Here is a 15,000-nt window from a genome sequence, read left to right as displayed (position 1 = left end):
CTGGTGGGTTAAACAGTGTCACTATATACAGTAATAGGGGGTCAGACCATCTCACAGACTGTGTCACTGACTCACTATATACAGTACTGGTGGGTTAAACAGTGTCACTATATACAGTAATAGGGGGTCAGACCATCTCACAGACTGTGTCACTAACTCACTATATACAGTACTGGTGGGTTAAACAGTGTCACTATATACAGTAATAGGGGGTCAGACCATCTCACAGACTGTGTCACTAACTCACTATATACAGTACTGGTGGGTTAAACAGTGTCACTGTATACAGTACTGGTGGGTTAAACAGTGTCACTATATACAGTACTGGTGGGTTAAACAGTGTCACTATATACAGTACTGGTAGGTTAAACAGTGTCACTATATACAGTACTGGTGGGTTAAACAGTGTCACTATATACAGTACTGGTGGGTTAAACAGTGTCACTATATACAGTAATAGGGGGTCAGACCATCTCACAGACTGTGTCACTAACTCACTATATACAGTACTGGTGGGTTAAACAGTGTCACTATATACAGTAATAGGGGGTCAGACCATCTCACAGACTGTGTCACTAACTCACTATATACAGTACTGGTGGGTTAAACAGTGTCACTGTATACAGTACTGGTGGGTTAAACAGTGTCACTATATACAGTACTGGTGGGTTAAACAGTGTCACTATATACAGTAATAGGGGGTCAGACCATCTCACCGACTGTGTCACTAACTCACTATATACAGTACTGGTGGGTTAAACAGTGTCACTGTATACAGTACTGGTGGGTTAAACAGTGTCACTATATACAGTACTGGTGGGTTAAACAGTGTCACTATATACAGTACTGGTGGGTTAAACAGTGTCACTGTATACAGTACTGGTGGGTTAAACAGTGTCACTGTATACAGTACTGGTGGGTTAAACAGTGTCACTATATACAGTACTGGTAGGTTAAACAATGTCACTATATACAGTACTGGTGAGTTAAACAGTGTCACTATATACAGTAATAGGGGGTCAGACCATCTCACAGACTGTGTCACTAACTCACTATATACAGTAATAGGGGGTCAGACCATCTCACAGACTGTGTCACTAACTCACTATATACAGTAATAGGGGGTCAGACCATCTCACAGACTGTGTCACTAACTCACTATATACAGTACTGGTGGGTTAAACAGTGTCACTATATACAGTACTGGTGGGTTAAACAGTGTCACTATATACAGTAATAGGGGGTCAGACCATCTCACAGACTGTGTCACTAACTCACTATATACAGTACTAGTGAGTTAAACAGTGTCACTATATACAGTAATAGGGGTCAGACCATCTCACAGACTGTGTCACTAACTCACTATATACAGTAATAGGGGGTCAGACCATCTCACAGACTGTGTCACTAACTCACTATATACAGTAATAGGGGGTCAGACCATCTCACAGACTGTGTCACTAACTCACTATATACAGTAATAGGGGGTCAGACCATCTCACAGACTGTGTCACTAACTCACTATATACAGTACTGGTGGGTTAAACAGTGTCACTATATACAGTACTGGTGGGTTAAACAGTGTCACTATATACAGTAATAGGGGGTCAGACCATCTCACAGACTGTGTCACTAACTCACTATATACAGTACTGGTGAGTTAAACAGTGTCACTATATACAGTAATAGGGGTCAGACCATCTCACAGACTGTGTCACTAACTCACTATATACAGTAATAGGGGGTCAGACCATCTCACAGACTGTGTCACTAACTCACTATATACAGTAATAGGGGGTCAGACCATCTCACCGACTGTGTCACTAACTCACTATATACAGTACTGGTGGGTTAAACAGTGTCACTATATACAGTAATAGGGGGTCAGACCATCTCACAGACTGTGTCACTAACTCACTATATACAGTACTGGTGGGTTAAACAGTGTCACTATATACAGTAATAGGGGGTCAGACCATCTCACAGACTGTGTCACTAACTCACTATATACAGTACTGGTAGGTTAAACAGTGTCACTATATACAGTACTGGTGAGTTAAACAGTGTCACTATATACAGTAATAGGGGGTCAGACCATCTCACAGACTGTGTCACTAACTCACTATATACAGTAATAGGGGGTCAGACCATCTCACAGACTGTGTCACTAACTCACTATATACAGTAATAGGGGGTCAGACCATCTCACAGACTGTGTCACTAACTCACTATATACAGTACTGGTGGGTTAAACAGTGTCACTATATACAGTACTGGTGGGTTAAACAGTGTCACTATATACAGTAATAGGGGGTCAGACCATCTCACAGACTGTGTCACTAACTCACTATATACAGTACTGGTGAGTTAAACAGTGTCACTATATACAGTACTGGTGGGTTAAACAGTGTCACTATATACAGTACTGGTGGGTTAAACAGTGTCACTATATACAGTACTGGTGGGTTAAACAGTGTCACTATATACAGTACTGGTGAGTTAAACAGTGTCACTATATACAGTACTGGTGGGTTAAACAGTGTCACTATATACAGTAATAGGGAGTCAGACCATCTCACAGACTGTGTCACTAACTCACTATATACAGTACTGGTGAGTTAAACAGTGTCACTATATACAGTAATAGGGGTCAGACCATCTCACAGACTGTGTCACTAACTCACTATATACAGTAATAGGGGGTCAGACCATCTCACAGACTGTGTCACTAACTCACTATATACAGTAATAGGGGGTCAGACCATCTCACAGACTGTATCACTAACTCACTATATACAGTACTGGTGGGTTAAACAGTGTCACTATATACAGTAATAGGGGGTCAGACCATCTCACAGACTGTGTCACTAACTCACTATATACAGTAATAGGGGGTCAGACCATCTCACAGACTGTGTCACTAACTCACTATATACAGTAATAGGGGGTCAGACCATCTCACAGACTGTGTCACTAACTCACTATATACAGTACTGGTGGGTTAAACAGTGTCACTATATACAGTACTGGTGGGTTAAACAGTGTCACTATATACAGTAATAGGGGGTCAGACCATCTCACAGACTGTGTCACTAACTCACTATATACAGTACTGGTGGGTTAAACAGTGTCACTATATACAGTAATAGGGGGTCAGACCATCTCACAGACTGTGTCACTAACTCGCTATATACAGTACTGGTGGGTTAAACAGTGTCACTATATACAGTACTGGTGGGTTAAACAGTGTCACTATATACAGTAATAGGGGGTCAGACCATCTCACAGACTGTGTCACTAACTCACTATATACAGTACTGGTGGGTTAAACAGTGTCACTATATACAGTACTGGTGGGTTAAACAGTGTCACTATATACAGTACTGGTGGGTTAAACAGTGTCACTATATACAGTAATAGGGGGTCAGACCATCTCACAGACTGTGTCACTAACTCACTATATACAGTACTGGTGGGTTAAACAGTGTCACTATATACAGTACTGGTGGGTTAAACAGTGTCACTATATACAGTAATAGGGGGTCAGACCATCTCACAGACTGTGGGCACAGGGTAACTCCTGTTGCAGACATAATCTGATTCACATTTTTTTTTCTGTGTTAAATGTTAAAAGAAAAAAAGAGAAAAAAAATATATATATATGTATATGTATCAAAGTCACCTTTTTTTTTGGGGGGGGGGGGCTTCTTAGATTCTTGCACCTAGACCCTGTGGTTTCTAGTTCCTAGTCCTGTGAGACTGTCCCTTTAACTTATTGTACGTTTGTTATACCTCTAAACATCACTGCACAACAACCTCAGCTTCCTGTAAAATGCACTTTGTCCCTGAGATGTCACCAGTTCCCTTATATACTCATCCTCTGCATACAGACCACATTACCTGTGCTTTTGTGGGACACAAGCTCCACTCTGCCGTAGGTACCTTTCCCCAGTTCCCTAATCAGCTCATAATGCTTCTGAACTTCGCCCCCAGACAGGCTGCGTATCGCCAGCGCCTGCATGTCTTCCGTGATCACGGGTACCCCGCAGCAGCCTATCTTCCGTGCTGGTTCTTGCTCCACAGATCCTGCGCTCATGCTCCCACTGCAAGCAGAAGAAAAGGCAAAATATATAAATATATATATAGCATCAGAAGCAGTGTCAGGTCTAGAGGATGCTGGGTAAGTCAATACGTATGTACTGTAGTATTTATAGGGTTAAATGTTTAACTTATTAAAGCACGTGACCATCACACAAACACTTCAGTATTATGCATTGTTGCACTTTGTAGTCATATACTTTACTAGATTATATGATAAAAAGTAGACAAGAAAATTCTGATTTGTTTCCAACTGCCTGTTTAGTTTCCTGTCTGTCTATCTATATATTAGCAAACTGCCTGATTGTCTGTATGTCTATTTATTTATCTATCTATCTATATCTCTCTATCTCTCTAACTATATCTCTCTAGCTATATATCTTTATCTATCTATCTATCTATCTATCTATATCTCACTATTTGTCTATCTATATCTCTCTATCTCTAATCTCTATCTATCTATCTCTCTCTAGCTAGCTATCTATCTATCTATCTATATCTCACTATCTTTCTATTGATATCTCTCTATATCTATCTATATCTCACTATTTGTCTATCTATATCTCTATCTCTATCTATCTATATCTCACTATCTAATTCTATCTATCTATATCTCACTATCTTTCTATCTATATTTCTCTAGCTATCTATATCTCACTATTTGTCTATCTATATCTCTCTATCTATCTATATCTCACTATCTAATTCTATCTATCTATATCTCACTATCTTTCTATCTATATCTCTAGCTATATCTCTCTATATCTATATCTCACTATTTGTCTAACTATCTCTCTCTATATATATATATATATATATATATATATCTATCTATATCTCACTATTTGTCTAGCTACAGTATCCCACAAAAGTGAGTACAGCCCTCACATTTGTGTAAATATTTTATTATATCTTTTCATGTGACAACACTGAAGAAATGACACTTTGCTACAATGTAAAGTAGTGAGTGTACAGCCTGTATAACAGTGTAAATTTGCTGTCCCCACACAGCCATTAATGTCTAAACCGTTGGCAAGAAAAGTGACTACACCCCTAAGTGGAAATGTCCAAAATGGGCCCAATTTGCCATTTTTCCTACCCCCGGTGTCTTGTGTTAAATTTGGTGTTATCGCTCTCACACTCTCTCATACTGGTCAATGGAAGTTCAACATGGCACCTCATGGCAAAGAACTCTCTGAGGATCTGAAAAAAAAGAATTGTTGCTCTACATAAAGATGGCCTAGGCTATAAGAAAATTGCCAAGACCTTGAAACTGAGCTGCAGCACAGTGGGCAAGACCATACAGCGGTTTGACAGGACAGCTTCCACTCAGAACAGACCTCGCCATGGTCGACCAAAGAAGTTGAGTGTACGTGCTTAGGGTCATATCCAGAGGTTGTCTTTGGAAAATAGATGTATAAGTTCTGCCAGCATTGCTGCAGCGGTTGAAGGCTCGGGGGTTAGCCTGTCAGTGCTCAGACCATACGCCGCACACTGCATCAAATTGGTCTGCATGGCTGTCGTCCCAGAAGGAAGCCTCTTCTATAGATGATGCACAAGAAAGCCCGCAAACAGTTTGCTGAAGACAAGCAGACTAAAGACATGGATTACTGGAACCATGTCCTGTGGTCCGATGAGACCAAGATAAACTTATTTGGTTTAGAAGGTGTCAAGTGTGTCTGGCGGCAACCAGGTGAGGAGTACAAAGACAAGTGTGTCTTGCCTACAGTCAAGCATAATGGTGGGAATGTTATGGTCTGGGCCTGCATGAGTGCATTGGGGAGCTACAGTTCATTGAGGTAACCATGAATGCCAACATGTACTGTGACATACTGAAGCAGAGCATGATCCCCTCCCTTCGGAGACTGGGTCACAGGGCAGTATTCCAACATGATAACAACCCCAAACACACCTCAAAGACAACCACTGCCTTGCTAAAGAAGCTGAGGGTAAAGGTGATGGACTGGCCAAGCATGTCTCCAGACCTAAACCCTATTGAGCATCTGTGGGGCATCCTCAAACGGAAGGTGGGGGAGCGCAAGGTGTCTAACATCCATCAGCTCCTTGATGTCGTCATAGAGGAGTGGAAGAGGACTCCAGTGGCAACCTGTGAAGCTCTGGTGAACTTCATGCCCAAGAGGGTTAAAGGGACAGTATACACCAATTTGTATATAACTGCATATAATAATATGCACAGACTCTGATATAAAAATCCAGTATAAAACCGTTTAAAAACTTACTTAGAAGCTTCCAATTTAGCTCTTTTTAAAAGGTTACTGGAACACCCACTGCAAGTGGGAAATAGACACCCCCCTCCCCCTCCTTCCTAGTTTGCATATGAAAAGACTCTTTACACAAACAGGAGCAAGCTGGAGGAGGTATACATCAGTATTCTCCTAAAACTTTGGGGCTTGGTTTGGTTAGGAGTCTGAAAATCAGAGCAATGTTATTTAAAAATAAGCAAAACTATCAATTTTTTTTTAAGAAAAAAACTTTATGGGCTATATAAATAGATCATTTACAAAACATTTATGCAAAGAAAAAAATGAGTGTATAATGTCCCTTTAAGGCAGTGCTGGAAAATTAATGGTGGCCACACAAAATATTGACACTTTGGGCCCAATTTGGACATTTCCACTTAGGGGTGTACTCACTTTTGTTGCCAATGGTTTAGACATTAATGGCTGTGTGTTGAGTTATTTTGAGGGGACAGCAAATTAACACTGTTATACTTTCTATCTTTCTATCTATATCTCTCTATCTATATCTCTCTATCTAACACATATTCCATGCTTCAATGTCTAATTCTGTTATTGCAGAACATAATTTTTGCATTAGTGTCATTTTTCCCTAATTGTTTACCCCCTCCCCTGACTATAGCAAATTGCACTCTGTGGGGCCAATTTATCATGGCCCGAATGGAGCCAAATACCCCTGTTTCCACGCGAGCCTTCAGGCTCACCGGAAACAGGAGTTAAGAAACAGCTGTCTTAAGACCGCTGCTCCTTAACTCGTCCGCTGCCTCTGAGGCTGCGGACATCAATCCACCCGAATGCATACGATCGGGTTGATTGACACCCCCTGCTAGCAGCTGATTTGCTGCGAATCTGCAGGAGGCGGCATTGCACAAGCAGTTCCCCAAAACTGCTTGTGCAATGTTAAATGCCGACAGCATATGCTGTTGGCATTCGGCGATGTCTGTCGGACATGATACACTACAGCGGATCATGTCCACCAGACATTGATAAATCATCCCCTGTAGCTGCACACATTGCATTTCTGCTTTCTTTAGCATATCAATGATAATTCTGTCTTCCTTCAATCATTGCATGTCCCACGAGCTGGACGTAAAAGGGTGCACACGACGATTGGAGGAAGCCGGATTCGTCATCGATCTGCTATAGAAAGGAGCAGATGCGGGCAGAGGATCGGCGTTATGTTTACCATAACGCAAAGGTAAGTATTTTAAAAAATTAAAGTGCCCCTGTTTTAAAGATTAGTATTTAATACTGGGCGTTAATTTGCCAAAGTTTACAATCACTTTAACTTTTGCAATAGGATGGCCATTTACAATGTTGGATGTAAATAAAATATGTTGTGTAGTGGTATTAGTTCATAATATATGACATTCACATACCCAGGATGGAAAACCAAAAAACACACACATAACATTCAACATACTATGGCACTTTTACCAAACCAAATAGTCTGATTCACATAATAAGCGCAACAATTACAAATATAGCCAAGTGCAAACTCATAATAAACCATTTAAGCTGACTCATACATCATTATAGACACACAGACTGAAACTTATTCTGGGGAACATACACTGGCAGATACTGAGTCACATACACACAACCACACATACAAAAAAAGTAAACATGGTGAGTCACATACACGTTTTAAATCTATCTATATTGATAGAGATAGATAGATAGATAGATAGATAGATAGATAGATAGATAGATAGATAGATACATAAACCAGCATATAGAAACATAGACTTTGACAGAAGATAGGAACCACATAGGCCCAACAATTATGTCCAACATTTCCTAAGAATGTAAGCTTGTTTAGTTTGCATGATAGCTTTATTCTTACCCCTGGGACTCTTGAAGTTCCCCACATTATAAGTCCTTACCACCTCTAATAGTAGTTTACTCAATGAATCAACCACCCTTTCTGTGAAGAAGCACTCCTGCAAATTACTCCTCAACCTGCTACCCTTCAGCTTGAGATCAGGACCCCATGAAATAGAATTGCTGTTTTGAAAAATACTTGCAGCCTCCGCTTTACTAAGCCCTTTATATATTTAAAGATTTCTATAATTTCACCTCTTTCCCTTCTCTCCTCTAAGCTATACACATTGAGCCTTTCCTAGTAAGTTTTATTTTTTAGACCATGTACCATTTTAGTAACTCTCCTTTGAAGAGATTCTAGTTTGTTTATATCCTAGGGGGAGATTTAATAAACAGCGGATGCTGCTTTCTCCGTCCGATGTTTCCGGGCTCACCGTAAAACATAAGTTAAGAAGCAGCGGTTATAAGACTGCTGTTCTTTAACTTGTCTGCCACCTTTTAGGTGGCGGACAGCAATCATCCAAATACGATACGATCAAGATGATTGACACCCCCTGCTAGCTGCCGATTGGCCGCGAATGTGCAGGGGGCGGCATTGCACAAGCATTTCACAAGAACTGCTTGTACAGTGTTAAATGCTGACATCGTAAGCTGCCGGTAATTTAGCGAATCATGTGAATCATGTCCGCCCGACATTTAATAAATTGACCACATTGACTCTAGAACTGCACACAATACTCGAGGTGAAGCCTAACTAGTGATCGGTAAAGTGGCGTAAGAACTTTATTCTTTCTGCTGCATTCTACCGGCCTTACTAGCTGCAATACTATATTGTTTACCACATTTCAAATCATCTGAAAAGATAATTCCCAAGTTCTGTTGCTCTTTTGTAACAGTTGGTAAAGTGTTATTGAATCTGTAATTAAACTTTGGATTTTACTTTTCTAAATGCATAATTTTGCACTTTGTGATGTTGAAATTTAGATCCAGTTAATTTGCCCAATCCTCAATTTTTTTAAAAATCACTTCTCCTCATTAGCCCCCCCCCCATCAACCTTATTGCAATATTTCATGTGATCTACAAACAGACATATCTTTCCCTGCAGCCCTATGCTTATACCATTGATAAATGTTAAACAAAACAGGCACCAGAACTGATCCCTGAGGAACCCGCTAGTAACTACCTCTCTGCTGAATTATTTTATTAAGACACAAATCGCCTTCCCTCCTTGAGAACTTGTGATGAGCATCTATGAATTTAACCGACACGCACTCAAACTGAGTCACATGAAAGGCACAAATACACTGACAGTGTCACATAGGGCCTGGATTTCCCTGGTAAATGTTAGAAACTGGGCTGAGTATTTTTTTCTGGCTTTCATAGCTTTTACAATCATTCAGTGAAACTAAAGGACCAGTAAATACAGTAGATTTGCATAATCAACGCATTCATAATAAAAAGACAATGCAATAGCACTTAGGGCTAGATTTATTATGCTGCGGATGCAGCTGTTTCCGCACGAGCCTTCAGGCTCGCTGTAAAAAAAAAGTTTAGAAGCAGTAGTCGTAAGACCGCTGCTCCTTAACTCATCAACCACCTTTGAGTTGGCGGACGGCAATCATCCCTATCGGGATGATTGACATCCCCTGCTAGCGGCCGATTGGCCTGCGAATGTGCAAGGGGCGGCATTGCACAAGCATTTCACCAGAAATGCTTGTGCAATGTTAAATGCTGTCTGCATTTAGCGAAGTCGGGGCGGACATTGATAAATCTACCCCTTAGTCTGAACTTCAAATGAGTAGTAGATTTTTTTTCTGACAAATTTCAGTTGTCTATTTCCACTCCCCCCTGTATCATGTGACAGCCATCAGCCAATCACAAATGCATATATGCTTATTCTGTGAATTCTTGCACATGCTCAGTAGGAGCTGGTGACTCAAAAAGTGCAAATTTAAAAATAATTTGCACATTTTGTTAATGGAAGTAAATTGGAAAGTTGTTTAAAATTGCTGCTCTGAGTCATGAAAGTTTAATTTTGACTTGAGTGTCCCTTTAATTACAAAACAAAACAAAACAGGTGTGTTTTGATATTTGCAGGTTTCCCATCATATTCTTTGCTCCTGAGCAGGTAAACAAACGGAAAGCCGTAAACCCCCCCCCCAGCTGCTATGGAAAATCCATAACTCTGTACATAGGGCACCCAGCCTTCATGGTTCCGGCACATGTAGCTTTGATGGGTAAATATTTGTCCCTCAAATTTGACTTCTAGAACCTCCCCTGCCTGCTGAAAAAGACAGATGCAGCTGTATGTATCTCAGACCTCCTTGCATTCATTTGCATATACACATTTTTTGTCCTCTTTTCCTTTCATATGATTTATAATCGGCACATATTTTTATTTAACATTTTTTTCAACCTATTGCTTAAAGGATCATAAAAGTACAAAAAGAAAATGCTTTCATGTGTTAGAGTATTTTGCTATTGCACTGTTGCTTGAAAATAACTGGTTTTATTAACCCTGCAAAGGGGGTAAACACATAAATAAAGTAATCTGCAGAGCAGCAATGCACTACAGAGACCAAGCTCATGTGGTCAGCCAATAACAAGAGGCATGATGTGTATAGGCAAAAATTAGCAGCTAGCTGCTTGCACTGCAATGCTGCTTCTGAGAATTCCTATGTATGCTTTTCAACAAAGGAAAACAAGACAATTAGGCCAATTTGACAATAGAAAGAAATAGAAAACGGTCTTAAAAACAATTATATGAATTATCTGAACCATGAAGATGTCATTTGAGCCTATATTAATTATTACACTTGATACTTACAAATAAAAATGTTAACGGCTAAATGCAAAAATTGAAACATATTGTAATCAAGGTTCTTATTTTTCTCTGGTTAGGATCTGAAATCCCTCTTTAGCTGACATGGGCCTCTGTCTTTCTAGTCCATGATTCCCTGCGTTTGGCAGCACAGAATAATAATGCGCTAAGTCACACCGTCACGGCATGCACAGAGTTAATGTACAATGAGTCTCTTGTGCTGGAGCGATGTACAGACTCTGAGTACAGCCAGTCCTCTTTTTACACTGTCACCCTGCAGGATGAGAGAACTGGGAAATACAGATTACATTTCTTCACCAGCCTCTTTGTCTGGAAAGTCTCAGGTTTCTGACCCTACAGTCCTATTACCTGAGCAACCACAGAATATATCATCTAACAAAAGGACTAACCCCTCACACGCAACTCTGTTTGCACACCTAAAGCTCACATACAGGATAGGATCTGTATACACCCAGGCCAGCACATATATACAGGACATGATCTATACACACAGCACATGTATACAGGACATGATCTGTACACACAGCACATATACAGGACATGATCTATACACACAGCACATGTATACAGGACATGACCTAGGCACACAGCACATGTATACAGGACATGACCTAGGCACACAGCACATGTATACAGGACATGATCTGTACACACAGCACATATACAGGACATGATCTATACACACAGCACATGTATACAGGACATGATCTAGGCACACAGCACATGTATACAGGACATGATCTGTACACACAGCACATATACAGGACATGATCTATACACACAGCACATATACAGGACATGATCTATACACACAGCACATGTATACAGGACATGATCTGTACACACAGCACATATACAGGACATGATCTATACACACAGCATATTATGGATACAGGACATGATCTATACACACAGCACATGTATACAGGACATGACCTAGGCACACAGCACATGTATACAGGACATGATCTGTACACACAGCACATATACAGGACAGGATCAGTACACACAGCACATATACAGGACATGATCAGTACACACAGCACATATACAGGACATGATCAGTAAACACAGCACATATACAGGACAGGATCAGTAAACACAGCACATATACAGGACAGGATCAGTAAACACAGCACATATACAGGACATGATCAGTACACACAGCACATATACAGGACAGGATCAGTAAACACAGCACATATACAGGACAGGATCAGTACACACAGCACATATACAGGACAGGATCAGTAAACACAGCACATATACAGGACAGGATCAGTACACACAGCACATATACAGGACAGGATCAGTACACACAGCACATATACAGGACAGGATCAGTACACACAGCACATATACAGGACAGGATCAGTACACACAGCACATATACAGGACAGGATCAGTACACACAGCACATATAAAGGACAGGATCAGTAAACACAGCACATATACAGGACAGGATCAGTACACACAGCACATATACAGGACATGATCAGTACACACAGCACATATACAGGACATGATCAGTAAACACAGCACATATACAGGACAGGATCAGTACACACAGCACATATACAGGACAGGATCAGTACACACAGCACATATACAGGACAGGATCAGTAAACACAGCACATATACAGGACATTATGTGTACACACAGCACATATATAGGACATGATCAGTACACACAGCACATATGTAGGACATGATCTGCAAATATACATAGCTAAATGTACGCAAACAGCATTGTATATAAGCCTACACAAGATCTCATTTAAAGGGATATTAAATAGTAAATAAATGCTAAACATGATGATCTGTTCAAATCAGATTAGCCTTAGAGTAATATGTAGATGTATTTTTACCATTATTTTAGTTGTTTAAATATTTATGATATAAGTGTAAAAGTTTAGTTTCTATAAAGTCTATAAAGTAATGGGGCGGCCATGTTTGAACTAGTTTTCTATTTATCTCTCTCTTCTGCGGAGAACAGTTAGGGAAAGATATATACACCAGGCAATAAAGTAGAGTTTGTGTAAACAAGGCTGTTTGTATAGTCTATTTTATTGCCTGTTTTATACCTGTTCCTAATTGTTTACAGCAGGATATAACTCTATAGAAATTTAGTGAAATTTAAAAATCCAACTATTTTCAGACTGAAATTACAGGAAATGAGGACAAAAATAAATAATGAACATATATCACAAAGTTTTTTTTAACTATACATAATTTTCAGGGTCGGACTTACAGTCCAGGTGCCTGTAGGCACCAAAACCTGAAGCACCACCCGTGCCCCCTGCCCATCGTTCACTGCTGTGCTGGTGGCCTTAACTAAAATGGCACTGTGCATGTGTGGTAGCCATCTTTGTTAAGGCCGTCTCAAGCATTGCCCAGATACCACAAATACGTAATACTCATGGCGACCTTAAAAAAAGCTGTCTGCCACACTTGCACAGTGCTGTTATTTTCACCCACCGTGGCCATTTTAGTTAAGGCTACCATCTGACCGGTATTTATAATATACAGTGACAGGTGCCCCTCTATGGAAAGTGCCTACCCTGCCTTATTATAAATCCGGCCCTGGTAATTAAACATTTTATATTTCAATCTCATACTATTTTATATTACAATTTGACACATGGATACACACTGCAATACATGCACATATACACAGCTGTATGTATACACACTGCAATACATACACAGATACACAGCTGTATGTATACACACTGCAATACATGCACAGATACACAGCTGTATGTATACACACTGCAATACATGCACATATACACAGCTGTATGTACACACACTGCAATACATGCACATATACACAGCTGTATGTATACACACTGCAATACATACACAGATACACAGCTGTATTTATACACACTGCAATACATGCACATATACACAGCTGTATGTATACACACTGCAATACATGCACATATACACAGCTGTATGTATACACACTGCAATACATGCACAGATACACAGCTGTCTGTATACACACTGCAATACATGCACAGATACACAGCTGTATGTATACACACTGCAATACATGCACATATACACAGCTGTATGTATACACACTGCAATACATGCACATATACACAGCTGTATGTACACACACTGCAATACATGCACATATACACAGCTGTATGTATACACACTGCAATACATACACAGATACACAGCTGTATGTATACACACTGCAATACATGCACAGATACACAGCTGTATGTACACACACTGCAATACATGCACATATACACAGCTGTATGTACACACACTGCAATACATGCACATATACACAGCTGTATGTATACACACTGCAATACATACACAGATACACAGCTGTATTTATACACACTGCAATACATACACAGATACACAGCTGTATTTATACACACTGCAATACATGCACATATACACAGCTGTATGTATACACACTGCAATACATGCACATATACACAGCTGTATGTATACACACTGCAATACATGCACAGATACACAGCTGTCTGTATACACACTGCAATACATGCACAGATACACAGCTGTATGTACACACACTGCAATACATGCACATATACACAGCTGTATGTACACACACTGCAATACATGCACAGATACACAGCTGTATGTACACACACTGCAATACATGCACATATACACAGCTGTATGTACAAACACTGCAATACATGCACAGATACACAGCTGTATGTACACACACTGCAATGCATGCACAGATACACAGCTGTATGTACACACACTGCAATACATGCACAGATACACAGCTGTATGTATACACACTGCAATACATGCACAGATACACAGCTGTATGTACACACACTGCAATACATGCACAGATACACAGCTGTATGTACACACACTGCAATGCATGCACAGATACACAGCTGTATGTACACACACTGCAATGCATGCACAGATACACAGCTGTATGTACACACACTGCA

The 15,000-nt window shown here is 40.1% G+C and overlaps 1 protein-coding gene across 3 annotated transcripts in view; it reads right to left on the bottom strand.

Moving 5' to 3' along the window:
- The window catches only part of SBK1 (SH3 domain binding kinase 1), a 131,327-nt gene that overhangs the window by 15,673 nt on the left and 100,654 nt on the right, over positions 1 to 15,000 (bottom strand). For all 3 annotated transcript variants that reach the window (XM_053695089.1, XM_053695090.1, XM_053695091.1), the window contains one exon: positions 3,901 to 4,103. In XM_053695089.1, the coding sequence (XP_053551064.1) occupies positions 3,901 to 4,103 (203 nt within the window). The remainder of the gene's footprint in view (positions 1 to 3,900; positions 4,104 to 15,000) is intronic.

This window comes from Bombina bombina, chromosome 11 (genome assembly GCF_027579735.1).
Source record: "Bombina bombina isolate aBomBom1 chromosome 11, aBomBom1.pri, whole genome shotgun sequence".
NCBI classification, from domain to species: domain Eukaryota; kingdom Metazoa; phylum Chordata; class Amphibia; order Anura; family Bombinatoridae; genus Bombina; species Bombina bombina.
The sequence above is the reverse complement of the archived record's forward strand: the minus strand, read 5'-3'. Positions and strand labels throughout refer to the sequence as shown.